Genomic DNA, 22,052 nt, shown 5'->3' with positions numbered 1-22,052 from the left:
TTATGGATACCGTCGTAGTATAGTATAATTAAAAAGTCGATAAATTTATATTTACAGTCGTGGTAACTTAATTTAAATCGGCGATTTTTTTTGAATTTATGCATCGCTGACTAAGAAAATTGGGTCGTGTTTATTAATTAATTAACACGGCGTCTTATTTTTATATCGTCGTCTTTACTTTCTACGGCGGTGATTTCATAGATGCAGTCGTTGTTTTTAGGTTCAGATTTTAACTCTGAAAAATACCTTTGTAATAAGACGACGCTTTTTTAATTTGGTGTGTCGTGGTTTCAAAATGTCTATACGTGTGCCGTTTTTTAGGTGTTTAAAGTACGTTTCTACGACGGGTTTCTATTACCGTCGTCTTTTAAAAAACAACGACGGTTTTTTGATCTACCGTCGTTGTTTACTGGTCGTCTTTTGCCCTTTTTTTAGTAGTGTCAACAAGTAATTTGATTTCCATGTTGAGAAGTAACTCCATCATTGCAGATAATTACTCCAATGAATTTTTTTTTAAAAAGAGTTCCAAAATATATGATACAAAAGAGAAAAAAGAAAAGGCAAAACCAATGGTTAAAGACAAATTAGCACACAAAATAATTGTTAAAGAAAACATAAATAAAGTGAGGGCTTGAGCATGCAACAGAGCAGGAGGAGTCCAAGGAGGAGATGGAAAGAAAAGAGGAAGGATGGCAGAGGGGAATGGGATTGGATTGGAAGTATTAGCGCAAACTTGAAAAGCAAAAGGAAACGTAAAACAAAGGAAAAACCACATTAAATTAACTTTTTTTTTTATTTGGGACTCAAAATCACCTAAATATTCCTGCTCCAGTAGAGAAAACGAAAATCCCAAACCAAATCGGAAAATCAAAACTAGAAATTAATGCCCTAGTTATTAAAGATGCGTGCATTGGGGTATTTGTTTATTTAATCAAGACTTAAATGGAAAAAATAATATTGATTAATATGGTCCTAATATGGTCGGTTATTCAATCAAGCCACCAAACCGCCTATATAACATGTAAGTAAGAAACGCATTCTTTCTTTCTCTCACAATTCACGCTACACCCAAACCGCCCGTCGTTTTATCTCTCGCAACCGCAAAGCCAAACACCAAACTCTACACAACCATGGACAGCGTCTCATCTTTGGAGTGGCTGAAATTGGATTCTCAGTCGGAAGAGCTTGATAAGGACGGCGGCGGAAAGGACCTTTTCTCGCCAGCTACAATTCCCCTCAATTGCAATACGCCAATAATCGGTATGTATATATGCTTTTCGTTTTTCTTTTAATCAAGGGTGACCAAGACTATCAGCAATTTAATTACTTGGGCTTTAAATTTTATGCCACAACTTTTGTATATGAAAATTTTTCTTTGTACAGTGAAAATATTTCACATTTGGTCTGTCCAGTAGCATGGGCGGAAGGGTCCAGTGAAGGCCCTTGCCTCCACTCAGTAATATTGTTATTATATCCTCCCTTATGTCCTACGGCTCCTGTATGCTATTGATTTTAGTTATTAGGGTTTGTGAGGAAGATTATATGAAATTTCTTTTATTTTTGTTGCTGTAATTAGAGGACATATGTTATGCCAAAATTTTGAATTAGTTTTTAAAGATGATTTTCCTATCTAAGTTATTTTGGTGTGTGCCTTATATGGATATCCGATATTTAATAATTTAGTTTATTTGTTGATGGGATCATAGATGTCATTCCTTTCTAACTTCTCTGACATCATCACCCATTCTTTCCCCTTCTTTTTCGGTCTTTAACAATGTAATTGCGTGCAAGCAGATAGAGAGACTGAAGAACAAAAGACTAAATCAGAGAGTACAAAACTATCAGATCTAACGGAAGAAGAAATTCGTACTTATTTTTATCTGTTCGAGGGCCCTCATAGTCCTACTGGTATGCTTTTGTTTGTTTTTTTTTTTTTTTTTTTTTGTGTGTGAGTACAATCGATAGTCTAGCCTCCGCTTTCCTAATTCTATTGGTATGCTCTTTATTTTAGAGACGAGAGGTTCTCTATTTTATGACATAATATCTATGCATTTGTTGTTATTCTTTGTCATGTGGAAAATAACTCATATGTTAAAAGGATGACTTCTCCAGCCAAGTTACTTTGGTGTTTGCATGATGTAAAACCGATATTTAATAATATAGTTGACGGGATCATAGATGTCATTCCTTCTAACTTCTTTGACATCATCACCCTTTTTTTATTTTTATTTTTTTTCTTCGTGTATTTAACAATGTAATTGCATGGAAACAGGGAGTAAGTCTGATGAATCAGAGTCTAAAGAATCAGAGACTGAAGAATCAGAGGATGAAGGATGTTTTATTGGTATGCTTTTGATTTTTTTTAGTACTAGTGATAGTCTAACTATATTATTGGTAAGCAATAGCCTCCTCCGTCCTAATCTTATTGGTATGCTTTTGATTTTAGGGATCCAAAAAAAAAGAAAAGGGTGCATGCGGCTTCTCTATTTACGTAATATCTATGTATTTGTTGTTATTCCATGTAATATGCTCACAATACTGATTTTTGGGTTTTATCATCTTCATTCATTCATTGTCTTTAAAAAATGATTGTTTTTATTGCTTTCGTTGTATTTAACAATGGATTTACAAATTTCGCACACAGGTGAATGTAAGTATTGTTTAAAGGTGAATAAGCACCCAACAAACCAATGCTCTTACGAGTATAAAGTCCCAAAGGACGCAATTGTTGGCGAGAGTTGTGTGGTTGCATGTCTTGTATGTGGCTGCCTCTTTAGAGACTCACGTTGTGCTGATTGTGGCACAAGTCTAGGACGTGCATTTCTCAAGGATTGTTCAATATGTGGGAAGGAAGGTGAACACTTGGAATTTGAGTGCCCGAAACGCGATGCAAATTGTGGTTTTACTTACGACCCTTATACTGGTTCTTTTTCTGTCGAGATTCGCCCTTTGAAAGATTAGAGAACTGAGACTTAATTGTACTCTAGAATTGAAGCAAAAGAGAAATGAGTGCTCTTTTATGTCGTTTTCCATAAATGCGATGCATCCTACCATTTTGATGTCTACAACGTGTACTGTGTTTATTGCAAATGAATTGCAATTTGTAGCACATGGTCTACTATATTCTTATGCTTGAAGATGTGAGAATTCATCTATTCAGAAAATGTCTCAAGTAAAAGGTGGTTTTTATCTCAATATTTTGCTCTTTTCTTATGGGGTTAGTATACTGTATTTTAATAGAAAGACTTGCTAAGCAACTAGACATGAATGACCATTGTTATGTGCACCATCATATAGTTTGAATTTAAATTTTACGAAGGTATTATTTGCCCCCAAATCCTTTTATGTGCACCATTAAATGGTTTGAATTTAATGGCTTTACAATTGCTCCTCCAGTTCTCAATGCAATCGAACCGTCAAATACTTGGATGGCCCTTTATGGGAAGGGACAAAAATCTACACCAAGTCCAGAAGGCTGGGAAGAAACTGTGTAATAATTTAAGAATATATTGCTGACATTTAAAAGACAAGAAGAGTAACAAAAATTACAAGCAAACAAGCGTGGTTGGCGTGGTGTGACCCAATGACTGGCGTGGGGATATCATGTTTAAAAGTTGCCTTCACGTGCACCATTCTCATACTTTTCCATGGTGGTACACAGACTAAATCTGAGGGTGGGCTGGGTTTTAGATACCTCAACACTTTTAATTTAGCCCTCCTTGGTAAACAAGTTTTAATTTAGCCCTCCTTGGTAAACAAGTTTGGAGACTGATTTATGACCCTAATACCTACTGGGCAAAATTGTTAAAGGCCAGGTATTTTCCAAATTGTGAATTTATGAATGCTGTGGTTGGTCACCATCCCTCCTGGGGTTGGGTAAGTCTGTTGGAAGGCAGGGAGGTTATAAGGGAGAATATGAGACATCAAGTTTTCAATGGCCTCAATACCAATATTTGGCAGGACCGGTGGCTCCTTCCTCCTCACCACGGTTTTGTTGATCCATTGATCAATGTGCCGTTGAATGCTCCTCAATTGGTAAGTGAGATCTTAGATGGTCAGACCAGAACATGGAACACAAAAGCTATAGCTCAATATGTGAGCCAAGACACCATTAAGCTAATCTGTGAGAATCCTATTGGCAATTTGCATAGGGACGACAGAATTGTGTGGCCTTGGAACAATTTCGGTTTGTATTCTGTGAAGTCTGGTTACAACAAGCTGGTGGTCTCTGTTTCTTCCATTGGGGGGAATAACCGTTCGTCCCATGTGATTAAGAGATGTGTTTGGAAAGGCATATGGACGATTTCCACTCTCCCAAAAATCAAGTTTTTTTTCTCTGGCGCATGATGGGGAGGGCCTTGCGCACCAGGCTAAATGTGTATCGTAGAAGGATTATTATGTCCCCCATCTGCCCCATCTGCACCAGGCTTAATATGAGGAACATACTATTTTTCTGTGCCCTTGGACCCAAGCGGTCTGGTTTGGCTCCCCCTTGAATTACCGAGTGAACCCTCAAAGTCTCACCACTATTAATCGTTGGTTCAATGGATTGTTAAACTGTCATGTTTTGTCCAAGAATGAACAAGTTTGGGTTCCGTCTTTGGCTAGTTTTATTGCGTGGGAGAGATATGGAAAACAAGGTGCAAATTCCTTTTTGAAGACCTTATGATTGATCCCGGAAGAGTGGTGGACAATGCTGTTTCTGCAGCGGCGGAATTTGAAGCTGTGAAGCGTCAAGCTGACTCTTCCACAAATGGGGATGGTGTCATCACCCCGCCCTCTGGTATCTGGAAAGCAAATGGTGCAATTAAGATCAATTTGGGTGCTACCTGGAAAAACCATGTGGCGGGTTTTAGGTGTGGTGATGAGAAATCAGAACAAGGAGTTCTGCTTTGGATATGCTAGTAAACGCAGCTGTAAATGCAGAAACTGAATCAGCCATTGAAGCTCTGAGGTGCGCGAGACAGAGAGGCTACTCAAGGATAGTGATGGAATCGGATTCAAAAGTCCTCATTGACAATATAAAGGGCAACGCGTGCACAAAGGCCTGGACCATTCTCTCGTTGCTGGATGAGATCAGGCGTCTGAGTGGGGGATTTTCTGATGTGGAATGGTGTTGGATCCCTCGTGGAGCAAATCGTGCGGCTCATGTGACTGCAGCGATAGGATTAAGGGCGGTGTTTCAGTAAGGATGGGCTAACCAGCCACCTGCGGGTTCTGGCTTCTGATGGACTTCCTAGTCCCCTATAAGTGTAATAGTTTAGTGTTTTTGTCTCTCTGGGGAAAATCTTTGGTTTCTAGACTTTGCGAGTTTAGCCTTTTTCCCTGAGTCTCGTATTACTCTTCATATTAGTGGCTTCTCGTACTCCTCTTTTGTTCTTAATGAAAGCCTTTTAGTCCAAAAAAGAAATGGTGGTACATAGACCACACGTTACACATTTTCATCTACCGGAAAAAATATAAATTAATAAAAAAAATAAGAGAGGACATATCCTTTCAGACAGGACAACAATCTCCTCAAATAAGATGGATAGGGAAGGTATATACTATAGTGGCATTTACTACGCCATGCTGGACAAATTTCAACGACTATATCTAATTATAGTTTCAATGATGTGTATACTGTAACAAGGTCCCCTCCTCCTTCCCCACAACAATAAGACGCCTTTACTGTCAAATATCAATTGCAATAACTGTAGAAAACTGCACGAGTGCATCCTCGAAATTAATTTATGCACTTAAATAAGTTGAGACCCAAAAGCTTATTTACATTATAGAAATATAATTGAATAGATTTTCCAAGAAGATTGGAGTGTACACCATTGATGCATCAGAAAACACAGAAAATCCGGCTTGGGGCTAACTTCTTAAATGCTTAGAAGTGTTACTAAGAATCCAATGGAACTAGGACCCAATCGAACTTAACCTCTTGAACTATGTTTGTGCCTGATAAATCACGGCCATGAGCTGGCCGAGGGAGCCCTTTCTCTCGGCCCTGGCATTTGTTTGCAGAGGCTGAAACGCAGCGTTTCGCCAGGGTATTTCGCCTTCCTGAAATAAAAGAAGGAAATGCTAAGGCATGATTATCTCGGTCTCAAGCGTAGGCCGAGGCCGAGGCCGAGGCCGAACAAAATTGCGGCCAAGGCATTAAAGGCAAATCATCACGTGACAACAGGGTCCCAGGCTTCATTTAATGAAGTAGTGCCTGTTTAATGCAGCGAACCCATTGGCCACAAAGTAGCATTTAATGCATGAGGAAAGGTGGGAAGTGACTGAAGTCAGGATTTGGTGATGGAGATCAGAGTGATTAGACGTGGACATTCTCACAAGGATTCTGACAGCTTGAGGTGTTGGTTCACCAGCTATCCAGGCAATAAATGCGTCTCCACGGCCAGAGGTTCAAAACCCACGATCGAGAGCGGCCGCCGAGATTCACCGGGATTTCTGGAGTCTCACCACCATACTTCACGATCCCAAATGTCGATTGGACTGCCCACTTGCGCTAATCAGACTCCACTATGCGTAAATTCAGCCTCGATTACTCATCCAGGGACTCTTCCTATAAATACAAGACTCGAGCTACATTCAAAGGGTTCAACACCAAAACAAGCCTCCCACGGAGCAACTTATTTTTTCCTGTAATGCACTTTTAATATCTTTACTTGCTTTCCTAGGAGTAGTGCTAGATTGTAAGCAGAATCCATTCATCAATATATCATACGACCCTTGATTTTCAAGGCGCCAGAGCACCATCCTTGTTGTTCGTTCACTCACCCCATATATCACACGACCGTTGCTCCCTGAGCAGCGCGCCGGAGCACCGCCCAAAATCCACCACCAACACCATCACTCGACGGCCTTGTAGTTCAGGCCGTGAACCTAACAGCCGAGACCAGTTCCTCTCTCGGCTACAATCGTTTGACTAGGAAGACAAATCAAACAGGCGCACCATTCATCCATCCAACACCCATCAAAACATCAACGCACGGTGAACCGTGCTGGCACGCCCGCGCACAACCGCACCGCACCCAAAAACAGGAAACCCCGTGTTAACGCACATCCCCTCGGCCCGGAACTCCAGGCCGTGAGATTTGCGCGGCAGACAAACTAAAATTGCCGTTAAGTTTTTCGAAATTTCATCCTTTTTCCTTCAGTAATTGTAATTTTGAATAAAATAATAATCAAATACATAAAATCAAAAGGAAAAAAAAAAGCCAAAATAATAGTCAAATACATAAAATAATAAAATCAAAAGAAAAATAAATTTGTAATCAAGTTCAGTACTCTCTCTTGCGCAACTTTTCTATTGTGTAATCTATGCAAAATCATCGTCGCTATCACTTGGGATACCTTTCATTAAAGTTCCTATGTGATAGAAACCACGAGCCCTCCCTTCAAAGTAGATATGTGGTAAATGTGGCCAGTTAGAATACTTTTGTATCCCCTCCATGACTTCATTATCCGTAAGAAGATCAAAACTTCCAAATTCAACCTCCTCATCCTTCAAAATGTTAACAGCCATTCTGCTAAATTTACATTTGGGCTCCACAGGGGTTCCTTTCATGAAAAGCATGACTCGATTAGAGTTAATCAGCTGCTGCAGCCGCCTTTTCAAGGCATCATCAAGGCCATCTTGCACTTGAATTTGCTCTTGGGAAGATTCATTTTCTTTTGTCAACTCTTGGATTGTCTCAGGGCTCACAGGAGGAGCAGCAGCAGGTTCTCCAGGCTTAACTGTCCCAGCAACCCTACCAATTTTATTGACCAAACTAGATGGATATGCACCTTCTGATGAATCAGCCACCTTTCCATCCTAACAAAAGAAAGCACAAACAAAAAATAACAAGATGCATAACAATGGGAGAACCCAAACGAACAATGAAATTAGTGACAAACGTTTATCAACAGCAAAATTCTTTTTCCAATCATAACTCAATTCATACTTGCACGGATTTCAAGTTATCCGATCAAAGTAAACGTTATATATTGTATGGGACATCTAAGTTTCTTGTTCATCTTCCAAACTGTTGATTAATGATCATAAATCCTGTGACAGAACACTCAACAGTCCCAGGCTTGAGCACATGATTCATAAAGACCTCAAGTTGCAGTATAACAAAGAAAACCACCTTCTAAAATTCACTCGGACCTAAAATTTATCAATAATAGTAAACCCCAAAACTAAATTTCAAACTAAATACCCCATATTCACAGAATTTGATTAATATTTAAATGCAGAACTTTGTTGAAAGGTGAAAACAATATATTCTCACATCCAACAAACTAAGTATGCTTACAGAAAACCAATCAGCCTCAAATAACTAAGCAAACATGTATATATCATTTTCTTGTGTAATGTGCACTGGCGTAATATGGATCTCTGTTTGCTTTTGGGTGTTAATTGTTCCGCATATGATGAGAGCTGTTTGAGAAGTCATAAATTTGCAATTTTCTTCCCATGACACTTTCAGGAAGAGCAAGAAGCAGCCATCAAGGAAGAGCATGGTGTTCAAAGCAAATGCAGTACCTAATTTCTATTATGAGGCGCCTCCTCCTAAGACTGAACTCAAGAAGGTAGCTAATTTAAGTATTCTTAGTTGTGCTTGACTCCTTTTAAGCTCTAAACGTTTTTAAATTGGCCAAAAAGAGAAGAAGAAAAAAAAAACTCATGATGCACAGGTTGACTGAAAATAAAAGTATAAAGAACAGAGACTTGGAACTTGATTTAATGCAATTAATCTGTAATTTTTATCCGCAATTGGAGACGAAAAAGGCTAAAGGATTTAATGCACAGGTTGACCCAATAAGCATACCTTCACAAAGGCAGAGTACCGCACATCAAAAACCGAAAAAGGTTCAGGCTGTTCTTCAGTTTCAACCTACAATATTTATCAATAATTAGAGATTAAAAACAAAACACCAACACACACACACAAAGCACCAGAAAAAACCCAAGTACATATGAAAAGTGGGCAAAGACCTCGTCAATGTGCTTCGAAGCCTCGCACCTCGAGGGCCAGACCACGCTATCAGGCTCCTTGAATTGCACATCCTTCACTGATCCACCCATTGTTGACGTAGTCTTCCAAATTCTAAATTCTAAACGCACAAAAACAAGGAGAAAGATGGAGACAAAGAATGAAAAGACAGACTATTATAACGTTTGCAGAGAGGCTTTTATATAATTAAAGACAAATGCATAATTTAGGGAAACCTTTTTTTTTTCCCAAAGAATTTAGGGTAACTTTCAAAATACTAAGAAATATCCTTTATTAATTAGACTTCTAAAAAAAGATGACTTAATTAATATGAAATAAAATAATAAAAGTAAAATATAAAATAACTTAAAATAACGTAGTAAGTATTATTTTTTTTATAAAACTTCCATCACGTCTTATATTCCTTCCAAAAAAGACTACATGTAAATTGGTCACCGTTTATTTCTTTGAGATATTTAGTCAAATACCCATTCTTAGCACTAAAACTATAAATAAACCCTACACCATTTAATTTCTATAAAAAAAAAAACCCAAAAAATGACAATTGGCCCTATTGAATTTAATTTTGATTATTAAATTACTTTGATGTCCTATTGAGTATTTTTGGCTTGTTTATATGTTTTGGGATTTGGTTTGTTTTGAGAAATCAATGGCAATTTTGTAATTTAAAAGAAGTTAAAAGTTTTTTTGTTATGTTATAAATGAGCTTTGAGTGTGTTTTTAAAGTCCATTTCATATAGGGTATTTTTATAATTTGTGCTCTTATATTTGGTATATTAGTGAATCTCCTTTTTTTTTAATCTATTTGTATAATAATATGTCTTAACTTTGTTATTATTCAATTATTGCAGGGCATAGACAGAGAGGAAATACCAAGGCAACTACAAGGGCTTCTTATGGTATTAGGATAAACCTAATTTTTGTTTTAAGTATAATTTTATATTAATGTACGTCTCCTAATATATATTAGTATTCATTTTCTGCAGAGTGAAGAGCAAATAGTAGAGCGGCTCACTTCCTTCTTCCCACACATGCTCGTAGACGTTTACAAATTCCTGGTTGAGGAGGGCATTGGAGCACATTAAACATTGGGGCATTTCTTAAAACTACTAGTTACTGTATTTTCTAATTTTCTAGTAGTTTCCAGAGATAATTTTCTAGTAGCAAATAGTAGAGCTAGCAAAACTTGAGCATGACTTACTAATATCAACTCTTATTTCTCTCAAGATTTAGTGCAAACAATATCATAATTTGTCTCTCCATACGTGTCTAGTAACTATGCATGTAAGGATATAATCTATGATTTGTCTCTCCATATATACTACGCTGATATTACAAAATTTAATGGTTATGGTTTCGGATAGTTTAGACTATTTCTCATGCCAAAAAATACTTGTAATTAGATATCCAAATTAAACAAATCATTTAAGCTTTAATTCAATGGATTACCAATGAACAACCGAGTATATTAAACCCCAAAAGAAATGAAACAAACAAACAAACAAAACAATAATGCTGCATTTCTTCTAGTTATCAGAATTCTTAATTAAAACGGTATCTATCCAAGGGGTCTTTGAGAAAGAGCCGCTCATGGTACACTCTCCAAGCATAGTCTTCCAAAGAAAATGACTTAAACAACCTTCCTTCATTCTCACCATCACTCTTCCCATTCAGGTTTTGATTTCCACCATCATCATCATCTCTGTCATTTCTGTCCTCATCATGATCACCATCAACGGCTGATATTGGAACAAGAGGACCCACTCTACTGGTACTGTCTATAGGAAGAATCACCAGCAGCGACATTGATATGCACCGACACTCACCCTCTCCCAAAGATGCCACTGCCCTTCCTCTCACCTTTTTAAATTTCCCATTGCTCCACACCTACATAACGCAAATATCATCATTTTTATTTATCGAAATGAAAAATATATATACAGTGATTTCTCATATAAGCTTTATGATGTGACAATATTTTATTTAATTAAATTTACGTTTATAAACATTAGTACTTCTAACGAAGAAATAATTTTTGATTAATGAATCGAGTCATCGTAACATTATTGATTTAATAATTAATATTGGAATTTAGAGAACTTACTTGAGCAATGTCACCAATGGTAACCAAAATTGACTCAACCGGCGGTAACACAGAGACCCAACCCGAATCCGCCAGCAGAGAGTACTTCTGACCACTTCTTATTTGGTACTGTAACCCGACTACATGCGGGTAAAACCGACCCACCATCGGTGACTTTTTACCCTCCGAGATCCACATCATGGACGAAAACCGGGTCGGGTCGTCCTTCACCAGAGGATTCTCAAACCCTGCTGACCTACACAACAGCTCAACGATCTCCAGCCCCACTTTCTCTAAAGCACGAGTGAACTCACGCAGAGAAGTTAAACACAACTCAGTGGACTCGGTAGAAGACTCGGTAGAACACGAAGAGTCCAGACAGAACGACTCGCCGAGTGCGTCTCCGTCGTCTTCCTCGTCATCGTCGTCCCCTTCAAACCCCAGAGGCCAGCACTTGGGGAAAAATGACTCCTTTTGGTGCCTAGGAAGCTCGAAAAGAGAGAGCGCTTCCGACTCGGCCGAGTTGGCGAGTTGGGACGGGACGGAGTGGTTGGTGAGTTGGAAGAAGCCGAGCTGGGACGAGGAGGAGAAGAGGGTACTCGGGTTGGCTTGGACGTCGGATAAGGAGATGGAAGGTGGACACGTGGCGGGTGAGCGGCTCTTGGGAAGGGAGAGAGTGGGGGGAAGGCGGTGGAGGAGCCTCGAGAGGGCGTCCGCCGTGGCACCTGATGACGTGGACAGGAGGTTGTTGGGCTGCGTCGACGGAGTTGGTGGTGGTGCTGAGGTGGCTCCGCCGTGCATGTTTGGTAGCTGTTGCTGTTGCTTGTATGCTGAGGAGGACATGAGTGAGAGAGAGATGAAAGTGAAAGTTAATTATGACTTGCAGCGCAGCTTATATATATAGATTAAGGAAAATCATTATGCATCGCACGTGTGTTGGGTAGACACGTGTGGGAGGAAACTAGATTAGATGGATAAAAAAACGTAGGGCATTGTTAATTATGGGAAAATAAAATCATTATGCATCAATATTATCAATTTGTTTCACCCAAAAAAAATATTATCAATTTGTTAATTTTGATTTCAAAACATGAAAAAGATTTATTTAATCAACGATTAGAATAAATAGTTTAATGACATGCATAACAATGATAACATGTTAAACTGTCGAAAAATAAAGCATCTTCCGTACAACAAACGTGAAAGAAAAATGTTCATCATTAATTCTTTGTGTTTCCTTTATGAGTTTGAAGCCACCTTGGATGAATCACATTGTCCGGCTTTTGGGACATTTAAGCTGCAGTTAGTAATAAAATTCCGGAACACCATGAGTGTGCTGCATCTGAGTACTAAATTGAGAACTGAATATATATATATATATATTCTTGTTATTATATATTTGGTAAACCCAAAAAATTCCGAACTTTTGCAGGTGTAATGGCAATCTGCTGCCTTGTTGTGAGGGAAGTTGTGCCTCCCTCTGCTGGTGGCAGGTCGCATGGGGTGCCATTTAGGTTTTGTTTATCCATAAAATAAAAAATAAAAAAGTAGGAGATATACTTCTAAATTATGTGTAGTTTTCATTAAGTAATCAGCATGTTTTTAAAAAAGGTAGATATACTTTGAGACATGCTCATGTAATCAACTCAAAAACCAAGAATTAACCCTTTATTTTTAAAAAGGTGTGTTTTTATCTTTCTTCGGACTATACAGGAAAGAAAGTGAGAGACAGTTGGTTTTGCTTCTTGGATGTAGCTAGCCCCAGTTTCAATTCAAGCATTGGAAAACTGGCTTATGCTTATAAGTCTAATCTCTCATGGACTTTCATGTAATGAGAATAACACTTTTTGATATATTAGGTTAATAGCGCAACGACACGCGTAAAAACTTTTCGACATATCAATACATTATTGGCTAGGATAGTTTGCTAATCTCGAATCCCTCAGCAATCACATTATTGGGCACTTTAATTTAAAGTTTGGCCCCCATTATATTCATCAAGTTTTGGTCTTGCCTCTTTGAGTTTTCCTCGTACAATTTAATCTTTTACCGACACTTTGAATTTGAAGCCATACAATGATGTCTGTTTATTTCAACAAATGACGTGGATACCATATCCTCTTATTGAATAATTGATTATATTATACTATAATAAAAAAGAGTAAGTATGTTGATCTAAATGCGTTCATACCAAGTAGGAATTGTACCAAAAATCTGTCATACTTGTATTTGCGTAATCCTAAGTTTTAAAATAGATGAAATTCATCGTATTATTCGGTGAACAAAACTTAAGCATGAGTGAGCATGACTTACTCATAAATTATTAGGGTGCATCATGCTCAAAAAAATGAACTCAAAAATCATGATTTAAAAAAAGCTTTAAGAAATGCAATGCGAAATATTATTTCCCATGCTACATGATATAATTTGATTAGCTGATATTACAAATTTAATTGTTATGATTAGACTATTTATCGTAACAAAAAATACTCATAATTAGCTGAAATAATTTGTAAATTAGGATAATACAAAAGATACGGAAAAAATATAAGAGAGAAAGTAGTTATGTCATTATCCCGTCATTATTAGGACGTAGACAGAGTCATGCAAACGCCTTCATCTGAAATCAATCAAGCAAGAATCTTAAAGCATCCGACGGTCAGCGAACCCTCCTCCACCGTCCATTGTCCAATAAACATCCTCTACGTGGCGATGATTGGCGCGCCATCATCGCCGTCCGTACCACACCTGAAACCAAGAAACCGAACCCAAAACTTTTATTTTTTATTTTTATTTTTTTCGTCAAGTAAAAGCAGAGGAAGAAATACAAACAGCTGAGGCTCCACCAAATCTCGTCGTTGAATCACTATGTTCGCTAAGCTCTTCAACAAGTCATCGCCACAAGCAGCTTCACATCCTCGGGTACTCTCTCCATTGCTTTCTCATTGCTAATTTGTTTTTGAGTTTTTTTTTTCTTAATCGCGTTTCATTTTGTTAAAATTTGATTGAATTTATGAATGTTTGAATTTATCTTTGATTGTTTTGGTGTGAAAATCATTGACTCGCTACAATGGACGCTGATTGAATTTGAATACTAACTGAATTTTAAGTTTTCATCACTGAAAAAGGAAAAAATTTGAAGGAGAAACAGAGAGCTCTTGAAATTGTTGAGCTGAAACATTTTCTGATATTCTTTATTGGCATAATGTGCTTCAGGCAAGGGTCAGACAAGCAGATTTGGATCCGCGCGTCACGGTTCACTATGGGATACCATCCACTGCATCCATTCTCGCACTTGATCGCACACAAAGCCTGTTGGCAATTGGAACACTGTGAGTTTTTACAACTATCAAGTATCATGTTATAGATATGTGTATTTTCTATGTAATAGATGTTCTATGTGTATTCTACTTGTCACAAGATTTTCATCACTTCAGTTGTTGATGTATATTTTGTTCACTTTATACATATTCTCCTGAGCTCTCCAAATTTTCCTGCTCAAATTCAAAAGCCAAATTTTGTGGTCCAAAAGTGTCATTTCTTCAAAATAGTAGAAGATCCTTAGGCGGATTTCCCAATTTAACAGAAGTTCTCAGTATGCGCATTGTCACGCAAAGTTAACAAGTGGGCATTATATGCAAAAGGTAGGAGTTTCTTAACTTGAAGTTGACTTTATTCTGCCCTGAATGCAGGGATGGTAGGATAAAAGTGATAGGTGGTGATAATATCCAAGAGCTTCTTACATCTCCTAAGCCGTTGCCTTTTAAAAATTTAGAGGTTAGTAAATTCAGAATGTTTCCGGGATCTCATAAGTCGACTTGATCTGTGTATAGTTTGACAGAAATTTTCCTTCTTTTTTGTTCCTCTAACAAGTTGGTAGATTGTGTATTTTTTTCAGTTCTTACAAAATCAAGGTTTTCTAGCCAGTGTCTCAAGTGAAAATGAAATTCAGGTATTGTTTTTTCTTAAGCCATCCAAACTTGTAATTAAAAACTACATCTGCTACTAGGCACTATCCAATTCATAGAGTTTTTCATCTTGATCCTTATCTTTAATGTTGTGTTTACTGTATTTATATACTAACAATGTAGATTGGTTTAATAGGTTATTGATGTTGGCAGGTTTGGGATTTGGAAAAGAGGCGCATAGCTTCTTCTTTACAGTGGGAATGCAATATAACTGCTTTCTCTGTTATTTATGGCGCCAATTACATGTACAGCACTTGTAAAATTTATTTCTGTACTGCATCTTCGGTTGACATTCATTGGTTGCAAATGCAAGTTAAAAACGTGACAACGGAATATAACATTATACTATCATTACTGCCAGGTACATTGGAAGCGAATATGCAATCGTCTCTGTTCTGAAGTATGATGTTGAAGATGGAAAAATTAAGTTATTGCCATATTATATTACTGCGAATTTTATAGATGGTAATTGCCAAGGTTCTTGTAATTGGCTGATGCCATATTTTGTTGTAATGCAGACGCCCTGGGGTGTTTCTGTGGTCATGTAATCTCCACTATATTCTAATGCTCAATTATTTTCTGATTTTGCAGAAGCAGCTGGAATGTCATTGCCTGATCAGCTTTCTGTTGTTGGAGTTCTCCATCAACCTAATGCTTTTGGAAACAGGCAAGATAAATAGTGTGAAAATGCTATGCCTAGATCCTGGTTTTTCATTTCAAAGCATGCATTTGGTTGTCATATGTTTTTCTACTAGTGGCAAAACTTCATAGATTTTTAAGATGATCTTATTCAGCTGGAGAAGGTAAGGGAGAGAGTCCTAATCGATTCTGGAAGGATTTTTACATTAAGTTAGGTGAGGATCTGTTACTTCAATGACAAAGGTGTGGTGGATGTGTGTAGCTGTAAGGTTTTGTTACAAGAATTTGTTAAGCGGGTGCATTTCTGCAAATCTAAATAAGATACCATATCCTTATTAGCAAACCCAGGTTCATTTTTAAATTCATGTAACAATTCAATAACAGCATTATGATACATATCAACATTTGTATAATTCTCTATATCTAAAGCGTATTGACATGATGGGCTGGACGGCCAGATTAGGCATGTAGTTGTTACTTTAGCATTTTATGAGTGGTCATGGACTCTCTTTGAGATTCATCATATTTTGGGCACGATTGAGTATTGGCTAAGTAATTCAAGTAGCAAGAGATGTTCAAACTAGTTCCTAAGTTGAACATATATGTTGGCACACACAAACATATATATGCACATGCATATACAAGCTATGACCACATATGAATATGCACCTGCATACATGTTACCATTCACATTGATTAAAGATGGATTCATAAATAAAACAAGTTATGTCATTTCATATTCTTTTGGTTATTTGTGCTACTTAATGCATTTTGAAGAATGAGTCCTTTTGCAGGCTGCTGATTGCATATGAAAATGGGTTGATCATTCTCTGGGATGCTTCAGAAGATCGAGTTGTTCTTGTTAGAGGTTCCAAGGACCTGAAAGTGAAGGAAAAAACAGTCACTAGTTCTCCAAAAGACACAAGAAATGAGCTTTCTGATGCTACCGAAGAAAGCAAACAGGTGGAGAAAGAGATAAGCTCTCTTTGTTGGGTATCTGATAATGGGTCAATTCTTGCTGTTGGCTATGTAGATGGTGATATAATGTTTTGGGACTTATCAACTGCTGCCTCTACCAAGGATCAGAAATCTGAAGAATCAGATAACAATGTTGCAAAGCTTCAATTATCATCAGGTGATAGAAGACTACCCGTAATTGTTTTGCACTGGTCTGCAAATAGGTTACATAAACATCATAGGGGCCAACTCTTTGTCTATGGTGGTGATGAAATTGGATCTCAAGAAGTTCTGACGGTATGATTTGAATTCAGATGAGCATTTTTACATTTTGTAGTTATGTATATGTTCTTAAGGCCTCAAAAAGGATAGTGTTTTAGTAGTTGAATCACATTAGTTAAAGACATACTAATTTCAACCCCTTGCAATACTGAACTATTAAGGCCTCGTTTGGTGGCTCGACTTGCATTAATTTGTCTTCTCTCATTCACAGGTTCTAAGCCTTGATTGGTCTTCAGGAATAGAAAGTCTGACATGCATAAGCCGTACAGACCTTACACTTAATGGTTCATTTGCAGATATGGCTTTATTACCGGCTGCTGCTGCAATGGAGAGTAGCGACACATTGCTATTCATTTTGACAAATCAGGGACAACTGCAAGTCTATGACAAGGCTTGCTTGTCTCCTTTAATGTCTCAGCAACAGGAAAAGACTGCTGTTCCAGCAGTGCAGTATCCTATGTTCATACCCACTATTGAGCCATACATGACAGTGGCAAAGCTTGCTCTGGTGAATACAGATAAGGAATGCTCCTCAGCTCTTTCTAAGGTACTGCATCTTTGTATCACAAGCTATACGTTGTATTTGACTACTGCCATCAACCATCTAGTGACCTAGGCTTTTAAGTTTAATGAGATTGTCTCAGATGGAAAATTTCAAGTGGTATATATGTTTGAGTTTCTGATCAAAATTCAACTCCTTTTTATTTTCCCTGTTTTCTGCATTTGTTAACTTTTTATGTCTTTGGTCATTAAGCAAATCTTAGTTGGAAAGATTAATGCGGAGGACACTTCAACGACTGGCGGTACAAAGTGGCCTTTGACTGGTGGTGTTCCCAGCCAGCTTAATGACGCTGAAAGTTATCATGTTGAGAGAGTATATGTAGCAGGATACCAAGATGGATCAGTTCGAATATGGGATGCCACATATCCAGCTCTGTCACTTATCTGTGTTCTAGGATCTGAGGTGTGTATGCTGTCACAAACTTTATTAGTCCTCATAGACATTTATATGTTAATATTACTTGTTATCCTTTAATGGTGTACTTGAGAATAAACTTAAGAAATTTAATTTATCTTGTTTAATGTGAATTAAGGTAAAAGCCATCAGATCTACGGTTGCAAGTGCAACAGTATCAGCAATGGATTTTTGTTCTGTTTCTTTACGATTAGCTGTTGGTGATGAATGTGGTCTGGTAAGAGTTACTTGACCTCGTTGATGCCTTTCCCTTAGGTAATCATGATTTGATACTTCATTCATTTTATTCTTGTTTGAATTTATGTAGGTTCGTCTGTATAAGATAATAGGGGGTTCAGATGGAACAAGATTGCACTTTGTGACAACAACTGAGACGGAAGGTTGGGCTACATACATACTTAGTAACTGCATACAGGTGTCTCTAGATATTCCTTTTAAATGGCAGAAAGCTTTTATATGTATAGATTTTCTTGACATCAATTGCACACGCAAAGCAGGATGCAAGGTGTTGGTGTACCTCATTGGTTTTAAATTTTAAGTAGCAGTTTCATTTTTTTAATAAGAGCGTGTTGGTTGCAGTACATGATTTACAACAAGGGAAGGGGCCTCAGTGTGTGGCCGTGTTTTCTATTCTTGATTCTCCTATATGCATCCTACAATTTGCAAATTTTGGGGGCAGACTTGCTGTGGGATTTGAATGTGGCCGGGTGAGAACCATCTTTTAAATTTTATTATACTACAATTGTGTTCTTAGATTCAGATGTTAATTGCAAATTAATAAACTTCAAGGATTCATTTTTTCGATTTCATAATACAGGTTGCCATGCTTGATATTAGTACATTGTCAGTTTTGTTTCTTACAGACAGTGTATCCAACTCAAGTTCCCCAGTGATCTGTCTGGCTATGAAATCATTTTCAGATACTAGTAGCTCATTACAGAGTCCAGAGGACTCTGAGTCCAAGAATTTGGGTGATCCAGGAAATGGATTGACATTCATTATGACCAGAAATGGACATATTGTTGTTATTGACAGTTCCTCTGGCAATATGATTAGCTCTTGGCCAATGCATTCACAAAAGGAGTCTACCGCGGTTTCAATGCACCTTATTGGTGAGCATTCTCAATTGAAACATAAGATTTTGCTTCTGTTTGTTTAGTTCCTTTTTCTTTTTTGGGGAGGGGGTGTTATGCTAGAAGAAAAACGTAGATTTGGCTTTCTGAGAACTGTATGTATGCAGAGGATGGCGATGTTTTATGCGATGTGTTGAGTGAAAAACATTCGTTGGAAGTATCTCCGAGGAATGAAGCAAAAAGCGATCATGCACAAACCAGTGCTGACTCTGCAAGTACACAGCTTGATGTTGAACCGGACACCTCCAGAGAAACTGCATATTTTGCACAGAGATTATTGAACGTATCTGTTTTACTTTGTTGTGAGAACACATTACAGTTGTGCTCATTGAAGTCTCTTCTTGAGGTGCCTTTATGCTATCATTTTGATTTTGAACATCTCCATATCTCTTTTTACCAATAAGTGAAACTGCCTTAATTCTAGGGTGACGGTAACTCCACTCAAGAGGTCGATCTTGTAAAACCATGTTGTTGGACTACAGTCTTCAAGAAAGATGGGAAAGATGGTGGACTGATTGTATTCTATCAAACAGGAGTCTTTGAAATAAGGTGAAACACATCGCACTTTTTTCTCTGATTTTTGCTGTGATATATTCATTTTGATTGCTGAATAAATATGCTATGTGGAGAAATTTTATGCATTTGGCACCAATGTGTTTGATCATTTTATTTGAACCAAATTGTATCATAAATGATTAAAGTAGTAATACTTGTTCAATGGAAAATGAGGCCATCCTTTGAACAGGTCTTTGCCAAATCTTGAAGTGGTAGGAGAATTGTCATTAATGTCAATTCTAAGATGGAACTTCAAGACCAACATGGACAAGACAATATGTTCCTCAGATCATGGGCAAATTATTCTGGTCAGTTTTCTTTCTTCATTTTGTATATGCATGTGTTATTTTGTCTCCCAAATCTTTAACAGATTCAGAAAGCAACCAGTCTTCTAGCAGTAGGCGCACTTGTATTATGCATCTTCAAGTTGTAGCTTTGTGTTGCACTCTCTAACCTTCAAAGTTCTTTTTTATCATTTTAGGTAAATGGGTGTGAATTAGCTTTCCTATCTCTTTTGTCCGATGAAAATGAATTCAGGTCTCTCCCTCCCTCCCTCTCTATGTGTTGTGTGCGTGCACGGTCACTAAACTTTAAATATTTCATTGACAAGTCAAAACACATACAAATCAAACCTTCTAATGGATTTTTGGCTGGCTTAGGATTCCGGAGTCGTTGCCTTGTCTTCATGATAAAGTGATTGCAGCTGCTACAGATGTCATCGCCAGTTTATCTCTTAACCAGAAACAGGTTGCAGTGTGTTACTTCAAACTCCATTGTCATTCTTTGATTTATTTATTTATTTTGCTTGCTGAACCTGAACATGTTTAGCAACAGGTTAGTGTCCCTGGGATTTTAGGTGGTATCATTAAGGGTTTAAAAGCTGGTAAAATGGAGCAAAGCATGGACGCAGCTGCAAATCATGAGAACTATTGTCAAACTTTAGAGAACTTATTTTCAAGTCCTCCATTCTTGAAACCTTCCACAGCTGTGAAGGATGACCAAAAAATTCTGGAGCTTAATATAGGTTAACTATCTTTTGTTTCAATCATCCTTCCCTCTACCTCCCTTCTCTTTTTGATTGTAATCTAAATGTTTTGATGCAGATGATCTTGTAATTAATGAACCTGTTGCACCTGTTGCTATCTCATCTTCATCTTCATTCGAAAAGAACAAGAATGAAAAGAAAGGTAAATATATTTTGTTTTCTAGGTCGACGAGTTTTGAGTGCTCTTGATGTCCCCATGTTTACTTCACAGACAAGGGAACAGAGAAGGCAAGATTATTTGAAGGCGCAACTAGTGACACAAAACCAAAAATGAGGACAGCTGAAGAAATCAAGGCTAAATATAGAGATACTGGGGTAATTCACGAAATCTTCCATAAAAGAAAAAATCAATTAAATAGTGAATATCCCTTGTAAACGCTTAACCTGAAGAGACTCGGTATTTGTAATGGAGATTTGACTGACATGGCCGGTGGTTACAGGATGTCGCTGCAGCGGCCGCACATGCAAGAGATAAGCTTGCAGAACGTCAGGAGAAACTTGAGGTCTGGTTTTTTATTGTTTGATGTCTCAGATCATACGATGCATTCATATTCCATATCAATACATTCAGAATTTGTGCATTGTGTAGTTTATTTTCCAATACTAAGCAGGTCATGATTCATCTGCTGATGAGCATGTCTTGTTTGCATGTATCAGAAGCTCAGCCAAAACTCAGAAGAACTGCGAAGCGGGGCAGAGGACTTCGCATCAATGGCAAAAGAACTTGCCAAGAGAATGGAAAATCGTAAATGGTGGCACATTTAGTGTCATTTAAAAGAAAGGTACCCCAAATGAGCGTGTCCTGTCCATAAGTGGCCTTTCTTGAAGAATCTACTGTGCATTTCATTTATGTTTTTGCTAACATACTTTCTACTTACCAAACTAGCTTCCTTAAATATTTGGGTTTGATTTGGTTTGGTTTTCTTGAATGAAACACTTATACTCTTCTGGTCTTTGATTGATCAGATTCTTCCGACCAAAACGAGTAACGACTCAACGAGTGGGAGAAATTCATAGAGAACAATTGCATGGACCACGTGCGGCTGAATTGAAGCATTTGGTTTACAAGATTGATTTGGTCAGCATTTGGGTCCATCGTCCATGTTTTTCTCGCTGAACAGAACAGAAGTAGCAGCTTCAATTATAATATTAGGACGGTTGGTTGACTGAAGCCACCATGTGAAAAATTGGGTCGGTGTCCCCGCCATGAAAACCTTTTCCCCAAAATATATCAGGCACCCAATGTTCATATTGTTGTAAAGTCAATTTCTTTTCTGTTTTTCATCTCATGGGTCAGAGTCCAATCAACAGATTAAAAAACAAAACAAAAAACTTGTGCTTCAATAGTTAGGCCTGTGAAATAAAAGGGAAAGAAAAATTAACTACAGCCAATCTGATGAAGCCGACCTAAGGTG

At 37.7% G+C, this 22,052-nt stretch overlaps 4 protein-coding genes across 8 annotated transcripts; 2 read left to right on the top strand and 2 right to left on the bottom strand.

Moving 5' to 3' along the window:
• Window positions 1-1,009: 1,009 nt before the first annotated feature.
• Window positions 1,010-3,257, top strand: LOC110749739 (uncharacterized). 3 transcript variants are annotated; one of them, XM_021949909.2, is made up of 5 exons: window positions 1,020-1,260; window positions 1,795-1,908; window positions 2,273-2,344; window positions 2,447-2,521; window positions 2,645-3,257. In XM_021949909.2, the coding sequence occupies exons 1-5, from the start codon at window positions 1,131-1,133 to the stop codon at window positions 2,959-2,961; spliced, it is 708 nt and encodes a 235-aa protein (XP_021805601.2). In that variant the 5' UTR covers window positions 1,020-1,130; the 3' UTR covers window positions 2,962-3,257. The 3 variants fall into 3 exon arrangements, with proteins under 3 accessions (XP_088104266.1, XP_021805601.2, XP_088104265.1); XM_088248140.1 differs by lacking the exon at window positions 1,795-1,908 and having other exon boundaries at window positions 1,010-1,260; XM_088248139.1 differs by lacking the exon at window positions 2,447-2,521 and having other exon boundaries at window positions 1,029-1,260.
• A 3,974-nt stretch (window positions 3,258-7,231) lies between these two features.
• LOC148297027 (monothiol glutaredoxin-S17-like) lies at window positions 7,232-9,119 on the bottom strand. Its single transcript, XM_088247749.1, has 3 exons — window positions 8,981-9,119; window positions 8,814-8,879; window positions 7,232-7,813 (listed from the first exon to the last, which is right to left on the bottom strand). Exons 1-3 carry the CDS (start codon window positions 9,068-9,070, stop codon window positions 7,316-7,318), a joined length of 654 nt encoding a protein of 217 aa, XP_088103875.1. The 5' UTR covers window positions 9,071-9,119; the 3' UTR covers window positions 7,232-7,315.
• A 1,292-nt stretch (window positions 9,120-10,411) lies between these two features.
• On the bottom strand, window positions 10,412-11,961 carry LOC110749709 (2-oxoglutarate (2OG) and Fe(II)-dependent oxygenase superfamily protein). Its single transcript, XM_021949871.2, has 2 exons — window positions 11,104-11,961; window positions 10,412-10,886 (listed from the first exon to the last, which is right to left on the bottom strand). Exons 1-2 carry the CDS (start codon window positions 11,923-11,925, stop codon window positions 10,542-10,544), a joined length of 1,167 nt encoding a protein of 388 aa, XP_021805563.1. The 5' UTR covers window positions 11,926-11,961; the 3' UTR covers window positions 10,412-10,541.
• A 1,730-nt stretch (window positions 11,962-13,691) lies between these two features.
• On the top strand, window positions 13,692-21,921 carry LOC110749769 (transducin family protein / WD-40 repeat family protein). 3 transcript variants are annotated; one of them, XM_021949953.2, is made up of 25 exons: window positions 13,692-14,004; window positions 14,299-14,414; window positions 14,775-14,859; window positions 14,981-15,034; window positions 15,204-15,295; window positions 15,412-15,515; window positions 15,642-15,717; window positions 16,484-16,943; window positions 17,140-17,475; window positions 17,683-17,892; window positions 18,023-18,121; window positions 18,212-18,284; window positions 18,484-18,611; window positions 18,722-19,016; window positions 19,145-19,383; window positions 19,462-19,586; window positions 19,783-19,900; window positions 20,074-20,129; window positions 20,252-20,339; window positions 20,427-20,616; window positions 20,696-20,779; window positions 20,849-20,952; window positions 21,078-21,140; window positions 21,295-21,419; window positions 21,604-21,921. In XM_021949953.2, the coding sequence occupies exons 1-24, from the start codon at window positions 13,951-13,953 to the stop codon at window positions 21,400-21,402; spliced, it is 3,357 nt and encodes a 1,118-aa protein (XP_021805645.1). In that variant the 5' UTR covers window positions 13,692-13,950; the 3' UTR covers window positions 21,403-21,419; window positions 21,604-21,921. The 3 variants fall into 3 exon arrangements, with proteins under 3 accessions (XP_021805645.1, XP_021805644.1, XP_021805646.1); XM_021949952.2 differs by having other exon boundaries at window positions 20,421-20,616; XM_021949954.2 differs by lacking the exons at window positions 13,692-14,004; window positions 14,299-14,414; window positions 14,775-14,859 and having other exon boundaries at window positions 15,187-15,295; window positions 20,421-20,616.
• The last annotated feature ends 131 nt before the right edge of the window (window positions 21,922-22,052 follow it).

Source organism: Prunus avium, chromosome 2 (genome assembly GCF_965620075.1).
Source record: "Prunus avium chromosome 2, drPruAviu1.hap1.1, whole genome shotgun sequence".
Classification (NCBI taxonomy): Eukaryota; Viridiplantae; Streptophyta; class Magnoliopsida; order Rosales; family Rosaceae; genus Prunus; species Prunus avium.
The sequence above is the reverse complement of the archived record's forward strand: the minus strand, read 5'-3'. Positions and strand labels throughout refer to the sequence as shown.